We start from the raw sequence: 17854 nt of genomic DNA, 5'->3' as shown, positions 1-17854 counted from the left end.
CTTTTTCACCCCCAGTTCACAGCCCTTTGCAACCCCACATCACTACACACAGTCCTGTCCTGCCCCCCCGGCACCCCAAGGACCCCCCCCCCGTCCCCCCCCCAGACCCCACTGCCTAAGCAACAAACGCACTGGGAACACACTTTTTTTTTACTGGTGTTTGGAACCCACCGGCCAGCAGATACAAATGGAATGGGGACAATCTTCAGAGAAACAGGTCCAGAGTCTCTTGGTTGGGGCTGTGACTGGGCTCACACCAGTCCAGCGCTGGGGGGGGGAGCAGCGGCACTGCTGGGGGTAGCCTGGCCCCCCTGCCGGACAAACCGCTCCATTCTAGTGTCCCAGTGCGATCCCATTACATGTGCTGAGTGGGGATGGTCTCGGGCATCCCTGGAACCCCCCCCCGCTGGGCCAGGGGTCCCTTCTGGGTGGCTATGATGGGAGGGGGCTCATCCGCTCTGCGCTCCCCCCTCGTGCTGCTGCGCCAGCGTCTGCCGGGCCATCTCCAAGGCCCCTTCCCGTGTGCGGTTGCCTCCGATGAAGCCGCTGGCGTGTACGAAGACGCAGCCGGGGATGCCGGCGAGCTGGGACAGCGCCTCGTCCCGGACCCCTCGCCAGGGCTCGGGCAGAGGGAGGCTGCGGGGGGAGAGGGAGGCGGTGGGTGAAAACCTGCCCCTGGGGGGATGCTGCTGCAGGGGGGGGGGGACGGGACGGGGGGGGGACGACACACGGTGAGGGGATGGGTCTCACCGGCTCTGGAAGGTGTGTGGCCCCGCTGGGACGCTCTGCACCCGCCACTGCCCGCTGCGGTCAGGGAACAGCACCAGCTGGAGGGGCTCCGGCAGCGCCAGCTCCTGCTCCAGGCTGAAGACGTGCTCCTTCCAGGGGCAGCCACCCTGTGGGAGCTCCAGCACCAGCCCGCTGGCATCTACCTGAGGGGGGGACACACACATGCTGAGCACCCGGGGGGTCCGACCCCCCAGCCCCCACACCAGTCCTGTGCCCCCCCACCATGTCTGTCTGCTGCTGGGTGCTCTGCCGAGCCTGGGCACGCTGCTCTGGGGGTGCATGAGTGTGCGGGGGGATACTGGGGTGCAGAGGGAGGGGGGGGGGAGCACAGGACGGTGTGTGATGACGCATGGGGATGTGGGGGTGCATGGGAGGGGCACAGGGATATGGGGTGCAGGGCCATGCCTGGGGATATGGGCGTCTGCAAGTATACACAGGTACACAGGGCACAGAGAGGGTGCGTGGCCATGCGTAGGGGAGAACGGGGGCCGCAGAGCCATGGGTATGGGGGCGCACAGCCACACGCAAGGCTACAGGGGCACAGGAGGGGCTGCATGGTTGTACCCAGGGGCAGAGAAGGGGGTGCATGCTGTGTGTAGGTATATGGGGTGCAAGGGGCACCCTGGGCCACGCAGGGAAGTTTATGCGAGGGGACCTGGCCTCCCCTCATCCCAGTGCCCTCCCCCAAACTTTCAGACCCCCCCAAAACTGGCACAGTGACTACCTCAAAGCGGCGCCGGATGGCCTCCTCCACCAGTACCCGCGCAGGCAGCCAGGCACGGTGGTAGTAGTCGAGCCGGTCCATGAACTCGCCCCTGACCAGCTCCATCGCCCGCCTGAACCCTGCCTGGGGACACAGAGGGGTCAGCGGTGGCCCCCAGTGGGGTGGCCCCAAGCGGGGCAGCCCCACCATGTTCCCTGTCCCCACCTCGGTGTCCTGGTCAGGGTCGTTCCAGCGGGGGTTCAGGTGGCCCACACGAGCGCTGAGGGTGGTGGTAAGGGCGTAGCGGGGCTCCCCCTCCGCCTGCGCGATGCCGTTGTCGATGGCGTCAATCTCTTGCACGAAGTTCTCATACAGCTGGGAACAGTGGGGGTCAGCCTGGCTGGGAGCCCAGCGGCACACCACTAGCTCAAACAAACTGGTTCCACCCTTTATGGGGTCCCCCCTCCCCAGAATGCTCTTTTATGGGATGACCCCTGCCAAGGAGAAGCCCTGGGGAAAGCTATGCAGCCTTGGCAGGGTTAGAGCCCCCCCCAGACCCTCCCAGTTTCACCAGTACCTTATCATAGAGCACTGTCACGACAGTGCCGTCCTCTGGCTGCCCCAAGAGCTCCGCGAGGATCTGGGAGCCGAAGTGGCAGTAGACCAGCCCGGCGCTGCTCAGCTTTGTGGTCCAGGGTTTGTCAGGCCGGAGGCTCCTCATGGACTGTGTGAAGGACCTGCAGGGCCACAGAGTCAGCTCCGAGGGACCCCCAAGATCCAGGGGAACCCGGTGTCCAGTGCTGGGGGGCCTCACCTCTGGTGATGGTCGTAGCGGTGTCGCTCGGGGTCGTACTCACCCCCTACATCCACCACCACGTCGCACTGGGCCAGGCGCTGGGGGTCCCGGGTACGCACCACCTCTGCGTCCTGCCGGGGGGTGGAGTGAGGCTGAGGAGCCTAGGGTGGTCCCCAGGAGTGGCCGGGACCCCCTGAGAGCTGCTGCTGGTGAGACCTGGGACCCTGAGGAAGGACTGAGAACTCTAAGGGTGACCCCCAGGTGGGACTGGGGTCCTGAGGGTGGCCCTTGGCTGGGAGCAGGGACCCCGAGGGGGGACTGGGAGCCTAAGGGTGGCCCCTGGCTGGGAGCAGGGGCCCCTAAGCGGGACTGAGGGCCTAAGGGTGGCCCCTGGCTGGGAGCAGGGACCCCTAAGCGGGACTGAGGGCCTAAGGGTGGCCCCTGGGTAAGAGCAGGGACCCCGAGGCGGCACTGGGGGCCTAAGGGTGGCCGCTGGGCGGGAGCAGGGACCCCCAAATGGGACTGGGGGCCTAAGGGTGGCCCCTGGCTGAGAGCAGGGACCCCGAGGGGGCACTGGGGACCTAAGGGTGGCCCCTGGGTGAGAGCAGGGACCCCCAAGTGGGACTGGGGGCCTGAGGGCAGCCCCTGGCTGGGAAAAGGGGCCCCCAAGTGGGACTGAGGGCCTAAGGGTGGCCCCTGGGCGGGTGCAGGGCCCCCCAAGTGGGACTGAGGGCCTAAGGGTGGCCCCTGGGCGGGTGCAGGGCCCCCCAAGTGGGACTGAGGGTCTAACGGTGGCCCCTGGGTGGGAGCTCGGACCCCGAGGGGGGACTGGTGGCCTAAGAATAGCCCCTGGGTGGGAGCTGGGACCCCGAGGGGGGACTGGGGACCTAAAGGTGGCCCCTGGGCGGGAGCAGGGACCCCCAAGTGGGACTGGGGATCTAGGGGAGCCCCGAGCGATGCCTCCAGGTAAGGGGGCACCCCGAAGGAGGGCTGGGCACCTAGGGGAGGCCCCGAAGGCCCCGGGGCCGGCGGGCGGGCAGGGTCCAGGGCCCCGGGCGGGAGCTCCGGGGGGGGCCGAGCAGGCCGCAATCCCAGTGACGCCGCCCAGTGGCGCGGGGCCGTACCCGGTAGCGGGGCAGGAGCCGCAGCAGGCAGCACGCCAGCACCTCATCGCAGTGGAAGGTGCCGTCGTGGGTGCCGATGCGCGGCGCAGAGGCAGGCGCAGGCGCAGGCCCGGCCGCGCTCCTGCTGCCCAGCGCGGCGGCCATGAGGCGAAGGCCTCTCCGCATCGCGCTGCGCCTGCGCGGCCCCGCCCCCCGCGCGGCGCGTGCGCGCAGGCCCCCGCGCGCCCGCCGCCTTCCGCCTGCGCATGCGCCCGGCCCCGCCCCGCCGCCCTGCGCATGCGCCGCTGCACCCTGCCTGTCCGCCCGGCCCCGCCCCCTCCCCAGCCGCGCCCCGCCGCTCTGCGCACGCCCCGTCCGCCGCGCCGCGCCGATCGGGCCAGCCCCGCCCCCTCCCTAGCCCCGCCCCGCCGGGGCTGCGCATGCGCAGAGCTGTGCCCGCGCTCCCTGGCGGCAGCGCCCCCCCGCGGCCGGCGCCGCTCACACGTGGGCGACGGGACACGGGGGTGGGAGGGCGGAGACGCCCAGGGACACCCACCGACGCGTCCGTGAGCACCGGGACCACCCAGCCCAGGCGGCCACCTCCGCCAGCCCCCCACACACAGATGGACACAGTCCTGCGCAGCCCACGGGGGGTCAGATGGACACGCAGCCCCCCACCCCCCAGAAAAACCCCCAGCCCAGGCGCTGTTCCCAAGCAAGAGTTTATTTGCGAGGAGCTGGGTCCCCTCCCCAACACGGTGCAGGGCCCGGGGGGCTCCCACCCCCAGTCCCGGGGGGCACCGAGCGGGTACAGTGGCACTGTGTGGGTACGGTGGCACCGAGCAGGGGTGGCGGCACCGAGGGGGGATGGTGCCCGGTCCCAGCAGGGCACAGGACACCACAAGGTGCCAAAGCCAAGCCGGGACCGCAGTCGGGACCGCAAGGCCATTGCAGGCTGTGGGGCGGTCGTGGGCAACGGGGCTCGGCTCCAGCATCGCCCTGAGCCAGCCCGGCTGCCCCACACCAGGCTGTGGCCTGGGGAACGTGAGTCACGGCTGTCACGGCTCCCTCAGCACCTTCCGTGGGGGGCTGAGGGCAAATCTCCCCTCTCGGGGCTGACGCGGGTGTCTCTGGCCTCACAGCGGCGCAGACCGAGCTGGTCACAGGCGTGGGGACACGGCCCGCGGCCGTCCCTGCCAGCGTTCGGCACATGCAGCTCAGTTGGCGTCTCCCTTTGGGGACGGAGAGGGGCAGGTGCTGCAGGGGAGCAGCGAGTCCGTCTCCCACACAAACCACCCCCTTCCAAGCAGCCCGACTTTTCAGCTCAAGAACTAAGTGACTCGAGGCGGCCCAGCCTCACGCTGTCCATAAAGGGATAAGTCAGCTCTCGCAGGCGGCAGGGAAGCAGAAAAGCTGCGCAGGGAGTGGGGGAACCACAGGGGTCTGGGTCTGTCAGTGCTCCGAAGCAAGCGAAACCTCGGCTGCTGGGGATGAGAAGACAAAGCAGGGCCTCCAGTAGTGTGAAACCAAACTGCCCGTGCACAGAACTCCTGCCCAGGGCCACATCTCTCTGCTCGCTGCCTCGGGGTGGCCAGGCTGACTTATCCCTTTACTGGGGGGTGCTCGGCCCCGCGGCCAGACTCAGGATATCTCGTTGCCGAAGACCTCGAGCACCAGCGGCGTGAGCTGCATGCTGTGCTCGGGCTGGAAGGAGAGGCAGCGGTACTGCTTGGAGTGCTCCTCGTTCAGGCTCCGCAGGTCGGCCAGCTTCTGGATCATCTTGGCGTAGAGCAGGCGGCTGCCGGGAGGAGGGTGCCTGCAGCGGATGTAGGTCTGGAGGATCTCCGAGAGGCGATCCTGAAGGGATTCCACCAGTGAGGTGTCCTGCACGCCTGGGCGATCTAGAAAACACCACGGACACAGCGTGATTCCCTACCCTTTTCCTCAACAGAGGGGCAGGGAAAGGTGGTGATGGTTTTGGGGACGCAGCCAAAACCTGGCAGGTTGGTGACGCTGAGGGACAAGCGTGCTCCTACCTGGGGACAGGATGCAGATGGCCATGAGGAGCACGTGCTCTTCTTCGTGGAGGTTCAGCTTCTTCAAGCCAACCTGGAATTTCACAAGCGGCTCGAGGAGGTCCATGCTGTGGCCGGCTGGGGAGAGAAAGGACCTTTAGCACAGCCTGCTCCGGAGCAAGAGCTCCCGCAGCTGAGGGACAGGCGGGGAGCTCAGCAGCTCCTCTTTCAGCACAGCAGAGACCCGGGACAGCAGAAGAGGACTTCTGATATAGTTTAAAGCACGCTGGTTTTTAATTGGACTTTTCTCCCTAGTAGTTTCTCTAAAGCAGGAGATTACGGAGTAGAATTTGCCTTTGAAATCCATAAAGACAATGAACCCACGGTCACTTCACCTCCTTAGCATCACTTTCATGCTGCACTGTGACCTGCACAAGCCTCACAAACACCACCTCACGTGCCCAGAGCCCTCCCTGCACGCAGATCTCCTCCCTGCACCCAGTGGGTGCCAGCTGCCCGTGCATGCTCCCCACACGCCACTCGCTCTGCCTCCTTCCCTCGGGACCTCACTGGGCGAGCTCAGCATCCCTGGGTTACTCTAAGGCTCTTCCAAGCCCAGGGAAAGACTTAAGGTCCGTATGTGTCATCTGCACACCCTGTTCTCTGTGCTGGTCCCCAAAGCCTCAGGTTGGGGAGGTCTAGGGGCAGGAGTCACCACCTTTCCTGGCAGGAGGGCTCCCTGGCTGCAGAGCAGTGGCACTGGGACAGCCCAGCAGCGTCCTGGCCCTCATGGCAGCTCGGAGCAAACTGAACCCAACCCTGGTGGCAAGGCGGAGGAGTGGGAGACAGCTCTGAGCTACGGCCATGCTCTGGCTTCGCTGCTCTTTGGGAGCTCCTGGCCCTTCCCAGCCATCCAGCCCAGCTGCAGGACGCACAGGTCCCAGCACGGGGCCAGGGCGGTGCAGGAGCGCGGCTGGGGCTGGCACAGGGGTCTCAGCCCGGCCATGACACTGCCAAGCTGCTGGTGCTGCCGTGAGGGACGGGGGTGCCGGCTGAGCTGCAGGCTGGGACCACATTCCCGCAGCACGCAGGAGGGTGGCTGGTGGCCTTTACCCTGGGTGACATCGCTGATCCTGTACTTGAAGTCGTTGCTGCCGCAGGTCCACGACATGTCCTCGAGGGTGAAGGACTGGTTCGAGCGCAGCATGATCACCTCGATGGCGCTGGATTTCAGCAGGACAATCTGGTCCTCTGCTGTCAGGTCCCTGGGCAGGGGGGGACAAGGGGGTGATGTGAGAACAGTGCAGTGAGGAAAGGAACAGAAACCTGCCACCCAGGCATCGGGGTCTCCATCAGCAGCCCAGTCCCTTCCCTGGGGGCACCCCGGCTTCTCCCTCACCCGGGGTTGCGATGGGATGAAGCAGCAGGTATTTCTGCAGGTGGCACCACGCAGTGCCCCGGGCAGCACCCTGGAGTTAAACGGGACCTGAGATCCTTCTCAAACCAGGATGGGGACCACTCACATGGCCTCGAGCATCTCTGGAGCTCAAGTGTTGTGCTGACAGAATGGAGACCTTGCAGTGGCCTTTCAGCACTTACCAGGGGCTTATAAGAAAGATGGGGATGGGATTTTTAGCAGGGCCTGTAGTGACGGACAAGGGGAAATGGTTTTAAACTAAAAGAGGGGAAAATCTGATTAGATATTAGGAAGAAATTCTTCACTGCCAGGGTGCTGAGGTGCTGGCACAGGGTGCCCAGAGCAGCTGTGGGTGCCCTGTCCCTGGAAGGGTTCAAGGCCAGGTTGGACGGGGCTTGGAGCATCCTGTTCTGGTGGGAGGTGTCCCCATGGTGTGGGGGGGGTGATACTAGATGGTCTTTAAGGTCTCTTCCAACCCAAACCAGTCCGTGATTCTATGACAGAGTCTGGGTGAATCAGGGTAAAGATAGGAGAGGAGTAACCCCAGGAAGGAGGAGAGACAGAGAACATGAAAGTAGGAACAGACCTGGGAAGGGAACAAAGCCCGAAGGAGAGCTGTGAAGATGAAACAGAGAGAAATGACCTGGCTGTGAAGGGTAGGCCGGGATTCCTGAGAGTGGAAAACCGCCGTGGACATCGGATCTGAGAGCAAACATCTCACCTGAATCCCGGGATCATTTTGGCAAAGCCGATCACCTTCTGTATGCTGTAGCTGACCAGGTCGGCCAAGTGCGGGAGCATGGAGAGGTGGGAGAAGTCGATATTCATGGAGGTGGTCTCATCGTTCTCCTCAGAGAGGACCAGGTTCGAAAACATCTGGGGCTCCACAGACTCTGGAGAGAGGGAGATGGTCAGAGGGTACCTCGGCTGTAGGCAAGACATTACGGGAGAGGGGAACAACGCCAGCCCGTAGCAGGAATGGCATCCATCCTGCCAGGAGGGCTCTGCATTGCATGTAGACAGCAGGACGTGAGGCAGGGAGAGAGCAGTCATTCACTGGCTGCCAACAGCACCACGATTTTTGCACTGGGGCCTTGAACTCCTCTCCTGTGCTGTGCTTGAGTCTAACTGCAGCCAGAGCAGTGACGGCGCAGCCCAGCGTTCGTGTTCGCCCTCCTCTTGGCCATCCTGGAGGGCTCAGACACACAGCGGTCTGCAGGGCCACAATCCAGCTGAGCACTTACTGCTTTTTGCTCACAAAAAGGCTTTGCAGCACCCCCAGGAGGGTCTTACAGTTAAGTAAGCTCCCCAGCAGAGGTAAAACAGGGCTCTGAACGGCCAGACTTAGGTAAAGCTGCTGCGCTCCTGCCCCTGTCACCTACAGAGCAGCGGCCGTGGTACCTGGAAATGTGCTGAAGGCATCAGAGCCAAAGAGGTCGGTGGAGTCCTCTGACGACAAGTCCTGGGTGAGGATGGAGGAGGACCTTGCTGCCCCCCTGTTGCCAGGGTTGCTTCTCACAGGGGGCTGGAAGAGAGAGCAGGACATGAGGAACAGGGCTGGGAGAGCAATTTGGCGGCAGTCGTTTGCCTGCTGCCAACAGCATCAAGGTTCCTGCACTGTGATTTTAAAATCCTCTCTAACAAGAAGTCATGGGATGAGATGGGTTTGGTGCATCTGGGCAGGAACTGCTTGGTCCCGTGCACGGGGACGGGGGTTGGCGTGCCCCAGACGTACCCGAAACTTGTTGAAGTCGGCATATGTGGGGTCGTAGGTTTTGCGATGAGCCTCGAGGAGGATGTCGATGACTTTCTGCTGCTCCTCTGAGAGTTTGGGCTTCAGGCTCTCCTTGAGTGCTTCCTCCTCCTTGCGCTTCAGTATCATTTCACGCTTCCTCTGAACCTCCTCGTCCGTCAGGATGACTGCAGGGACAGGGAAAGTGTCAGAAACAGGGACTGAAGCAACCCTGGGTCACTGCAGCCAGTATCCCCATCACCTTGCTAATCAGGTATTAAACCTGCATCAAGCCCATCCTGCTCCTGTCCTCAACTGCCAGGTCAGGGCTTCCCGCTACGAGACCAGCGCAGTTCAGAGCCCACTTGGGTGCTTTTAGGCAAGGACCGGGCGCGATAAGGCCACGTCGGCGCTGCCACGTGTCTGCTCTGTGCTGCAAACTTGCTGTTTGCTCTGTGCTTTCAGGTGAAAGAAATCCTGATCCTGCAGGACTCAGGCCTGTGGGTTCATCCTGCTCCAGTGCCACTTTTGGAGCCTGACAACAGAGGGAGCCCGGTGCGGCACCGCTCAGCCTCCGTGTCCAGCTACCAGCCACAGCAGCCGTAGTCTGGGTACCCAGCAGCGCTTCTGCAGCATCGCAAGTATTTTTAAACTAAGGGGACATATAATCCCAGGGTTGCATATTTATGGCTTGTATTATGGGTGACAGCCTCTGGCAGCGGCCAAGGGTTGGATTCGAAGGCGATATGCAAGGCTTCTCCCGTTTATTTAGGGAAGGGGAGCACCCACAGGCGACTGGGGCTCAAATCTTATCTTTAGGAAAAGAACTTAAAGACCTGAATAGCCTCACAGGGTTGAAAGAAAAGAAAAGCGACAGGGAGCCGCAGCAATCTCTTGGGGTAGCAACCCCTCACCCTCGTAAGAGAGTCATACATTCACAAAAGTGCGCATTAATACACGTCCACCGGCAGGTTCTAAAAATAGCCATGCCCACTCCTCAGGACATTGCCCTTTAACGTCTCTTACTCCTTTAGCCCTTGACCCAGTCATTAAAGAAAACCCCAGGCACGTTATCTGATGACCAGTTGGGCTGCACAGCGGTTTGATGCCGGGCGAGTCGAGGTGCAGTTTGGGCTGAGGTTGGCCAAGGGCAGCGGGAGCCACGGTCGCAGGGCTCGAGGCAAGGAACCCTTTGCAGTCCCTGCTCCTTTCCGCCACCTCCAGCCGACGGCATTTTTCCAATACGTTTTCAGACTTGCACAATCTCAGAGGGACTTGAAGATCTGGGAGGCAGGGGAATGACTGGCTCGGGCCAAAAGGTTGCTCCCACGATTGGCACGTTACGGGCAGCTGTGCCGGGGACAGCGCAGGCTGCCTGGGGAGAAAAATTAGGATTTTGCCATCTTCCATCCTGGTTCTTATTACAAAAGCATCGGATCCATCTGGGTGCTGCATGCAAGAAGGGAAACCGTTCATAGATGAGGCAGCATCTGTGGGGAAAGAGCCACGTGGGGCTGGGAACGAGGATGGGGCAAACAGCCAAGCACTTGAGCTGTGGCCATGGTGTTCAAAGTCTTTGCCAACAGGGTCTTCCCCAAGCACCGGGGCTTCGGAAGGGATTATTGCAGGTGTCTACGCCAAATTCCAATCATGCAAGGACTAGATGACCTTTAAAGGTCCCTTCTAACCCAAACTATTCCATGAAAATTAGGAAGCTCCTACAGAACTGATTGGAAAGAAAAAGATGTTTCTGTGCTGGGGCAAGACTGCAAGGGAAATCAGCTTGGGATTTCCACCTGCCTTCAGGAAATTCAGCCCTCAAACAGATTTGAAACAGTGAGGCAGCAGCACTTCTCACTCTGGTAGGAGCTGAAAACCAGGAGGATTTTGCAAAGCATTACTTCGGTGGGGGAACAAACGCTGGCAGAGTTTGCTCCCCCCAGCACCACCACCTCGGGCAGTCAGGATTTCCCAGTACAGGATCTATGCAGCACAGCAGCCGGACCCGCTGTACAGCCCAGGGCTGCTGGCTGCACGTTGCTGTGAGCCCGCTGCCAGCCATGCAGACAGAAACAGAAGGCAGCAGGGCCCGGGTTTGGTGTTTAATGCTCTGACAGGACTTGCTGGAGCCTACAGGAGACTAAGACCCAGAGGAAGCCCCGCAGGTGTTTAAAAAAGCCAGCAGATTGAGGTAAATTGTGATTCCCTTCCAGCCTGTCTTGTGTTGCAAAGGCCAGTGCCACCACACAGCAGTACTCGTGCAAGCCACTGCACAGCTCAGCATCAGCGCTGCGGACTGAGAGCCACCCGCGGCATTCCTGGTGACACCGGGGAGCAGTAAACCTGCCCGGCACCTTGCCTGGCCGTGCCGGAGGAACGGGCTTGTGGTAGGACCGGGGTAACACGGACAAGGGATGCCTGCCTAGTGACTTGCCTGTTTTATGAAGTCTTGGGGAAAAGGACTCGACCCTTGTTTGTACCTGCAGAAGGATGGATGCTGCCCAGCACATACCTGCCTGCCTCAAGAGGGAATACGGCACCAGGAGGGGGAATACGGCACCAGGAGGGGGAATACGGCACCAGGAGGCAGCTCAGCGCCTGCACCTTTCCCTCGAGACCCCAGCTCACGCCCCAGCTCCAATCTCTTTCCAAACACCAAGCTGGAGACGTCCAGCCACAGACTCCTGGCACAACCGGCAACGTGGCTGAGTGCTTGCGGGCTGCCCTGGCCCAACGTCTGCGTGGAGGCTGAGATAACCTCGGCCCATCGCTTGCAGACAGACGCTGGCCCTCTCTGCGAGATGCCACAAGGGCAGCAGGGAAACCACGGCCGACACCGAGGGTAGCGCCGAGGTTACCGAGCACACGAGGACCCAGCCAGCTGGGCGACGACACCAAACCTGCAGCCCCAGCCACAACCAGGGGCTTGGCCATGCTGGAGGGCGGCGTGGGGCAGCACGAAGGCAGACTCGCTCCATCAGGCAAGGAAAGAGCTGCCAAATATAAAGCAAAAGTGAAATTTTAGGAAATGTCAGGCACGATACGCATTCACTGGATGCAGTCTGAACATTTCACTGAAGATTGAATGGTGGCTGCTTCTGCCTGCCCCGCTGGAGCCGGGGACACCGTCCAGCCCCAGGGGTGCAAAAGGCCCCATGGCTGTTCCCCCAGCCTGACAGGGCCATCAGGGCAGGGTGGAATCTGGGATCTCGCTGGGACAGCGGTGGTGATCCGAAGCCGAGCTTGTGTCCCCTGTTGACAAGGGGCTGCAGAAACACCCCTCGCAGCAGCAGCTTTGGGGGAACGCATGGCTAGATGAGGGTCAAGCAGCAAGAGCAGCAGCGCGGCACGCCGTGGGGACAAGGTACATCAAGGTCAGGAGCAGCCCGGCAGGGTGCTGTGACCCCACTTAACGGCCAAGGATGCCCAGGATCACTCTGCACCAGCTCGCAGAATGAACGCCCCAGATGCAGCCCTGAAAGCCAGGGAGCGAAGCCCAGCTCATCCTGCTCCCTCTCCCAAACCCGCACCTTTCAGCCCCGCTGACCTGCCCCACACCCCGGCTGCGGCTGTCCTGAGGCACCTTTGTCATCAGAAGACGGAGCGTTTCTCAAGGCAGGTGTAACTGGCAACACAGCTGGCAGGGACAGGGATGGAACAAGGGGTGGCACGGGCAGAAAAACCCAAATTGCACAACAGACACTCCAACACCGCGATGGCTGGAGTGGGGGGTCATGAGGTGCTACGGGCTGGCCGGACAGCCTGCTTCTCCTGGAGCACCTGGGTTTGCATGGAGACCGGAGAGGAGGAAAGCTTGCAGTGACAGGCAAGCAGCAGCAATTGAAATTTCAGGTCCTGGACCCACACCGGAGCAAACTGGAGCAGCGACAACAGCTGCAGGGCCCCTGGCTACTGCTCTCCCCACCAAGAGGGTCACGTCCCCCCGACGCAGCTCAGCCACGGCTAACTGAGGCGATGCTTGCACAGATTTCAGAGAGGGCTTTCCAGATGCTCAGTGCCTGCCAGCTTCCAAGCCTGCTCTAATTACAGAGGACGCTGGATGTTTATAGCATGCGCTTCAAGCCTGCCGGGAGCAGAGACGCTTCCCGGTCATTGTGCAAACACTGGCCACCACAAAGTGACGTTTTCCTGGACTCTTCCCTCCCTCTCGTGTTCCTGCTTTGCCTCTCGGCCAGTGCCCGGCGTCAGCACGGGTCCCAGAGGCCGGCATTGCACAACACCGCGCTGCAGCAGCTCCCGGGCCGGGGAATAACATGTTCCATGTTTGGAGCAGCAGGGACTTTTTTTGCTTGGAGGATCACCGCCTATTCGGGGAAGTGGAGCAGAGCTGGAAAGGCCACCTCCCCCCTTGCTCACCCTCATCCCATAGTCCCACCCTCAACAACCGTAACCCTGCCAGCTCCTGCTGCCCTTGCGCTGCCCACTCCCTCGAGTGCCACTGCTCCTCTCCTGACCGATTCGGGAAATTCCCCCCCTCTCTCCACACAATCTCCTTCCAGTTTCTGCTCCTCTCCCTGACTCCGAGATGATGGTTTATTTTTCTCCTCCCTCTTGGGGATTTTTAGCACTGAGATCATAAATTGAGCCTCGTGGCGAGGATGCTGAATGTCAGCTGCCCGTGACTACAACCAGATCCCGGCAAGCCTCTTCCTTGGAAAAAGGGAGAGAAGATCCATGGGGTGCTGACCCCAGGCAAGCTATAGACCTTGCTGTGGCACCAGAGAGGGGGATTAGCTGCAACCACCTTCCCCAATGCCCAAGGACCCAGCTGCAGAGGGACAGACTGCCCCAGGACATGGCTAGGGACCCTCCCAAGGAGATTCACTGATTCCCAGCTGACTGGCACCATGTCAAGCACAAAAAAATTCCCCAGCAGAAAATAAGGTGGCAAGGAGAGGAGAAATTCAGTGCTGTGAGACTGTTGCAGCTCTGGGGAGTCCATGGATCCCTCCAGCCTCTTGATTTGGTGATGCATAATTTATCTTCCCGCTTTGCAGGAACACCTTTAGACCGAGCAGGACAGTCGACCTGTCCCTCGTCCCTGCGTGAATGCGCTGTGAACACTGGAGAGATGTTACAGACTGGGGGAGAAGGGGCAGAGACACTAAAAGAGGTGAATCACCCAAAGGTTAAGGGTGGCTGCAGAGCCCAGGTCCATCTAATGCCCTGTGCCTTGGCCAACACAGCCCCGAGGGATGGATGTCCCTTCTCGAGCTCCAGGCAGTTGGCAAAAAGTTTTTCTGCAGGGCAGAAGAGGTAACCGCAGCATCTTCTGGTCACCCAAACCACTGCCAAACCAGGTGGAATAGTCCAGCAACAGACTCTTCACCCCACTTTAAAGTACGCTCGTGTTAAGCATCATCCTAGCAGAAACCAGCAGCAAGCAGACAGGGCAGCGAAGGCGTCCCTAGGCTGGAGACCTGCCCTCCTTGGAGCCATCCGAAGGGAAACTGCTCCCAGGAATGGCACAAGGCGCATTCCCCAAATGCCACGGCCTGGGTGTGGGGTGGACTTTGCCGCGCCCCACAGCCCCCCAAGCTTGCCCTGTGCTTTACCCTGCTCAGATAAGACAGATGGAAACCCACAAATATTTGCTAACGCTGGCTGCGGACAGCGCGGGGTGAACCCAGGCGTTGCGGCAGGGCTATAAATCCTGCTCCATACCATAACCTCGGCTGCCCTCCAGCTTCCACCTCCTCCCCTTCCTGGTCCCTTCTCAGCGGACAGTGGCCGCCCTGGCACTGTCCCCAGCTCTCCGGGGGGTGCTGCTGGCTCAGGGTTTTTGCTCTGTACGAGCCTGAACACACACGATCCCTTTGCCTTGCTGCGCGCCCCAGACAAGCGCTGGCTCCTCCAGCCCACCACTGCAGTGTCTGGGCTGCAGGTCCGACTGCACTCAAACTGGGACTGCACTCAAACTGGGACCGTGTGCTGGGGAAGGGACCCTCAGCACGGCCACACTGCCACAGGTCCCAGCCCTGCGTAGTTTGGGCTGCAGGTGATGTCTGAATACATCCAGGCCCTCCAACCACCCCATATTCAGGGGATGGTGAACAGTCTGCCTGCGCCAGACCCCAAATTAACACAGGCACAAGGTCTGCTGGGGTCTGCTCTCTTCCTTCTCCTCTTTGCCGCCGCCTCACACTCCCATTTCTGCTTCAGGCTCGGGTCCCATCAGCACTGGGGTCAAACTGGCCCAGCCCTGCCCACGGGGCTCCTCGTTGCCTTCGATGCCAGGCTGGGGAAGACACAACCCCCCATCAAGAGCTTCAAGATCCATGATTCGACCTAAAAATAACAGCAGCACACCTTGTTCTTCTTCATTTAACCAACAGCAAAGTCTGCAGGAAGGCTATTTTTAGTCTCCTCAGGTTAGGCTTTGTTAATCCAGTAACAGTTCGCTAACAGGGTCGCTTACAAGTTAACTCCTGTGGAAAGCATGCACATCCCTGGGACCTGGTGCCAGCCGGGGTGCGAACACCCCGTGCATCACTGCTGCTGAATTTTCTGGCCTCTCCCGGGTAATTAACTGATGCAATTTAACACATTTCCCTCGTTAGCAATGGGTACGCCAAACGGACCGCATCAACTGGCTACCATGGGCTCACATGTCCTCATAACTCGCCCAAAATATGGATATGTATCTTGCATTACATGGTCTTTTTCTCCCTCTTTAAGGGACACAGCTGCTAGTTTAAAAGAAGAAGATCCAGGGATCTTCTCGATCTTTGGGACAATTGGAAAATCAGGCATTTTTTCCTGCAAACACCTACAATTTCTGATTTTCTGGAGGACCCAGCAGCTGTTGTGGCACCCTGTGACATCTGACGCTGTTTGCTCTCTGCTCACCACATAAGGAAACCAGCATCACTTCCATTTTCCAAATTTTCAGGTTCATCAATCATCGACGTGAGTTCCTGTTTGCAGTGTCTCCTAGCAGAAGGCTGTTATTTTGGTTTGAACACTACGCGAACACCAGCCTTCTCCCAAAGACTTAGGACGCGGAAAGCGTGTGTATGTAGGAGGAAGCATGTCAAACAGATTTTATTTTTAAAAGCTGCTTATCTATAAATATAGCAGAAGAAAATAAATATTTGGATAACATTAGCGTGTTTGGATTGGGTTAAGAACTACTTTACTTCCCTCTGTTATTTACTTAAGCCTCTGCTGTGCACGTGGCTGGATGGATGGGCAGACCCACGTTGCATGAATAAGGCCCCAACAAAAAAAAGCCCGAGAGGTGCGGCCGAGAAACACGAGCCAGTTCCATGCTAATGAAAACTACTGGTGCTGCGGGAAGCCTGTTCAACCCTCCTTGTCTGGAGGGAGTGAGGAAGCAAGCAGGAACGCGTCAGAGAGGACAACGGCTTTGCACAAGGCAGGACGGGACTAAGTTCAGTCGATGCAACTGGGAGTTAATCAGAAACAGCCCCGGATGCTCTCGCTAAGCTGCTGCCCCCCAGGAGCCAGCAAAGGTGACCTGGCTCCCATAAAAGCAACTCCTCAGATCACTAATCACCACAGGAGCAGCCTTAATCGTTAAACGAGCTCCTCTCGATCATTGCTCACCGCATCCCTTGCCCTTTGCATCCTCTTTGAACCCTTGTAGGGCTTTCAGGTTTTGCACTCCCGTGCCTGCGTTCCGCACCGCACGTTAAGCGAGCAGCCAAAGGCCAGCAGGGCAGGCGGCTGCGCTGCTCCCCACGCGACGCGTGTCCGTGTACTCACACTCTTTCATCATGCCGATGTCCACGCAGCGCTTCAGCCGACACGCCTGGCAGTGCCGCCGGTTATCCTTAGTGATTTTGCAGTCACCGTTGAACGGGCACGTGAACATCGCTTTCCTCTTCATGCTTCTCCTGAAGAGGAATGGAAAAAAAACAACCCCTCAAGTTGCCTTGGGTCAAATCAACACCATTTTGAGTGTGCTCTGAACATCAGGAGGAGACACCAGCACAAATCCAGCTCTCTGGAGAGAGATGGCTAAGAGGGTGCTGGGAGCATCCCTGACCTGACTGTTCAGCTCAGCTGGCTGCTTGAGAACATTGAGTTGGAGAGGGTGTACCCGGCTGCATGCATCTGCGGGTTTGGGCTCAGGGGCTCAGGCATTGCTGCACAGCAGGGAAAAGGAGGACTTCTTACAAGGACACAGCTGAGGGGTTCAGCCACAGGTTAAGCAGCTTTCCGGTTTTGAACAGATATTTTGAAGGCCATAAGAAAGGTGGAAGGATTGCAGAACCCCCCCCCACCAGAAGAAACCAGAGTGGAGACAGGCATGTACCAAAGCAGTGCGTGTTATTAAACATTTACCAGCCTTTAAAGCCTAGCTTTGCTAGAATAACTGGCTGGAGCACATGTTTGTGTGTGCAGGAGAAAGAAATCTCACTGCAGGATACGAGAGGAACAACACTTAAAATAATAACCCCCTCTTCCACCAAAACCACACCGTGCCACATTAATCCGCTGTGGCAGTCGGGTCTGTACATCTTCCAAGTACAAAGGGTCAAAGCCAGAGCTCCCAGCGAAAACTGGCCTTTCTGCGGGGCTGTCCGGCATGATGCACGGTAATGACATGTTACAGGCATAGCTGAGCTGGTCCATCCAGGGCGGTTTCTCCTCTGCCTTGGGAGATGCCCCGTCTTGGCTTTGGAGAAAGTTACTCAAGGCTCTGCCATCAGCAAGAGAAGCTTATCTCTGGATTTGCAAGTATTTCTAAAGGTGCCACTCAGTTTAAATGAAAAGGAAAATTGAAGGGAGGCAGACCAAGGCCAGGGTGCCTCCAGGCTAGAAAGTCAGCGTGAGGGTGCTCAGAGGGGTAAATTCAGGTGCAATTCAGGTACAACAGTGAGAAATCCACCCCCGAGTTAATGCTGTATTTCAGCACTGGGATGAAGAGGCTCCTGCTAGGAAGAGTTGCTCTCCTTGCAATAACACCCCTCCGGGATGCCGAGCTGATGGCACACGACCCCCGTGCTCCATAGGTGAACACCACAGACGTATGGGCGACCCCAGGCTGAGAGGGCGAGGGCAGAGGGGCCCCTCCAGCCCAGGAACAGTGCCAAGCCTGCGCTTATAGGGTATAAATATAAAATATGTTCTTGGGCTGCAGACCCAAGGGGCACGTAGCATGTAATTAGAGGCTATTTTAGAAAGGGAGATGTAAACAGAAAGGCTTTACTCTCCCTGCACCTAACATGAATAAATGTATTTAGGAAAATAAATACAGGAGGGGCGGATGGCAGAGCCCTCCGTAATCTGCCTTACACTAAGAAATTCCT

At 59.6% G+C, this 17854-nt stretch overlaps 2 protein-coding genes across 8 annotated transcripts in view; both read right to left on the bottom strand.

Annotated features, from left to right (window-relative positions):
• Positions 1–132: 132 nt before the first annotated feature.
• Positions 133–3592, bottom strand: MYG1 (MYG1 exonuclease). The gene is made up of 7 exons (XM_055792083.1): positions 3413–3592; positions 2307–2419; positions 2070–2229; positions 1718–1867; positions 1514–1636; positions 751–932; positions 133–636 (listed from the first exon to the last, which is right to left on the bottom strand). Exons 1-7 carry the CDS (start codon positions 3575–3577, stop codon positions 450–452), a joined length of 1080 nt encoding a protein of 359 aa, XP_055648058.1. The 5' UTR covers positions 3578–3592; the 3' UTR covers positions 133–449.
• Positions 3593–4096: 504 nt separating this feature from the next.
• VDR (vitamin D receptor) overlaps positions 4097–17854 on the bottom strand; it is a 39590-nt gene continuing 25832 nt past the window's right edge. For all 7 annotated transcript variants that reach the window (XM_055792077.1, XM_055792075.1, XM_055792078.1 and 4 more), the window contains 7 exons: positions 16305–16435; positions 8559–8743; positions 8225–8348; positions 7545–7716; positions 6520–6671; positions 5428–5544; positions 4097–5292 (listed from right to left, as the gene is read on the bottom strand). In XM_055792077.1, the coding sequence (XP_055648052.1) occupies positions 5033–5292; positions 5428–5544; positions 6520–6671; positions 7545–7716; positions 8225–8348; positions 8559–8743; positions 16305–16435 (1141 nt within the window). In that variant the 3' untranslated portion in view covers positions 4097–5032. The remainder of the gene's footprint in view (positions 5293–5427; positions 5545–6519; positions 6672–7544; positions 7717–8224; positions 8349–8558; positions 8744–16304; positions 16436–17854) is intronic.

The sequence above is a fragment of the Falco peregrinus genome, chromosome 19, assembly GCF_023634155.1.
Source record: "Falco peregrinus isolate bFalPer1 chromosome 19, bFalPer1.pri, whole genome shotgun sequence".
In the NCBI taxonomy this organism is placed as follows: domain Eukaryota; kingdom Metazoa; phylum Chordata; class Aves; order Falconiformes; family Falconidae; genus Falco; species Falco peregrinus.
The sequence above is the reverse complement of the archived record's forward strand: the minus strand, read 5'-3'. Positions and strand labels throughout refer to the sequence as shown.

What these genes read in the sequence shown, in the direction of transcription:
- MYG1 (XM_055792083.1), bottom strand. Translation starts at nt 3,577, where the DNA reads ATGCGGAGAGGCCTTCGCCTCATGGCCGCCGCGCTGGGCAGCAGGAGC. An exon ending in CCATCCGGCGCCGCTTTGAG is followed by an intron (nt 933 to 1,513) that starts GTAGTCACTGTG and finishes TCCCCCCCTCAG; the next exon opens with GTAGATGCCAGCGGGCTGGT. An exon ending in CCACACACCTTCCAGAGCCG is followed by an intron (nt 637 to 750) that starts GTGAGACCCATC and finishes CTCCCCCCGCAG; the next exon opens with CCTCCCTCTGCCCGAGCCCT.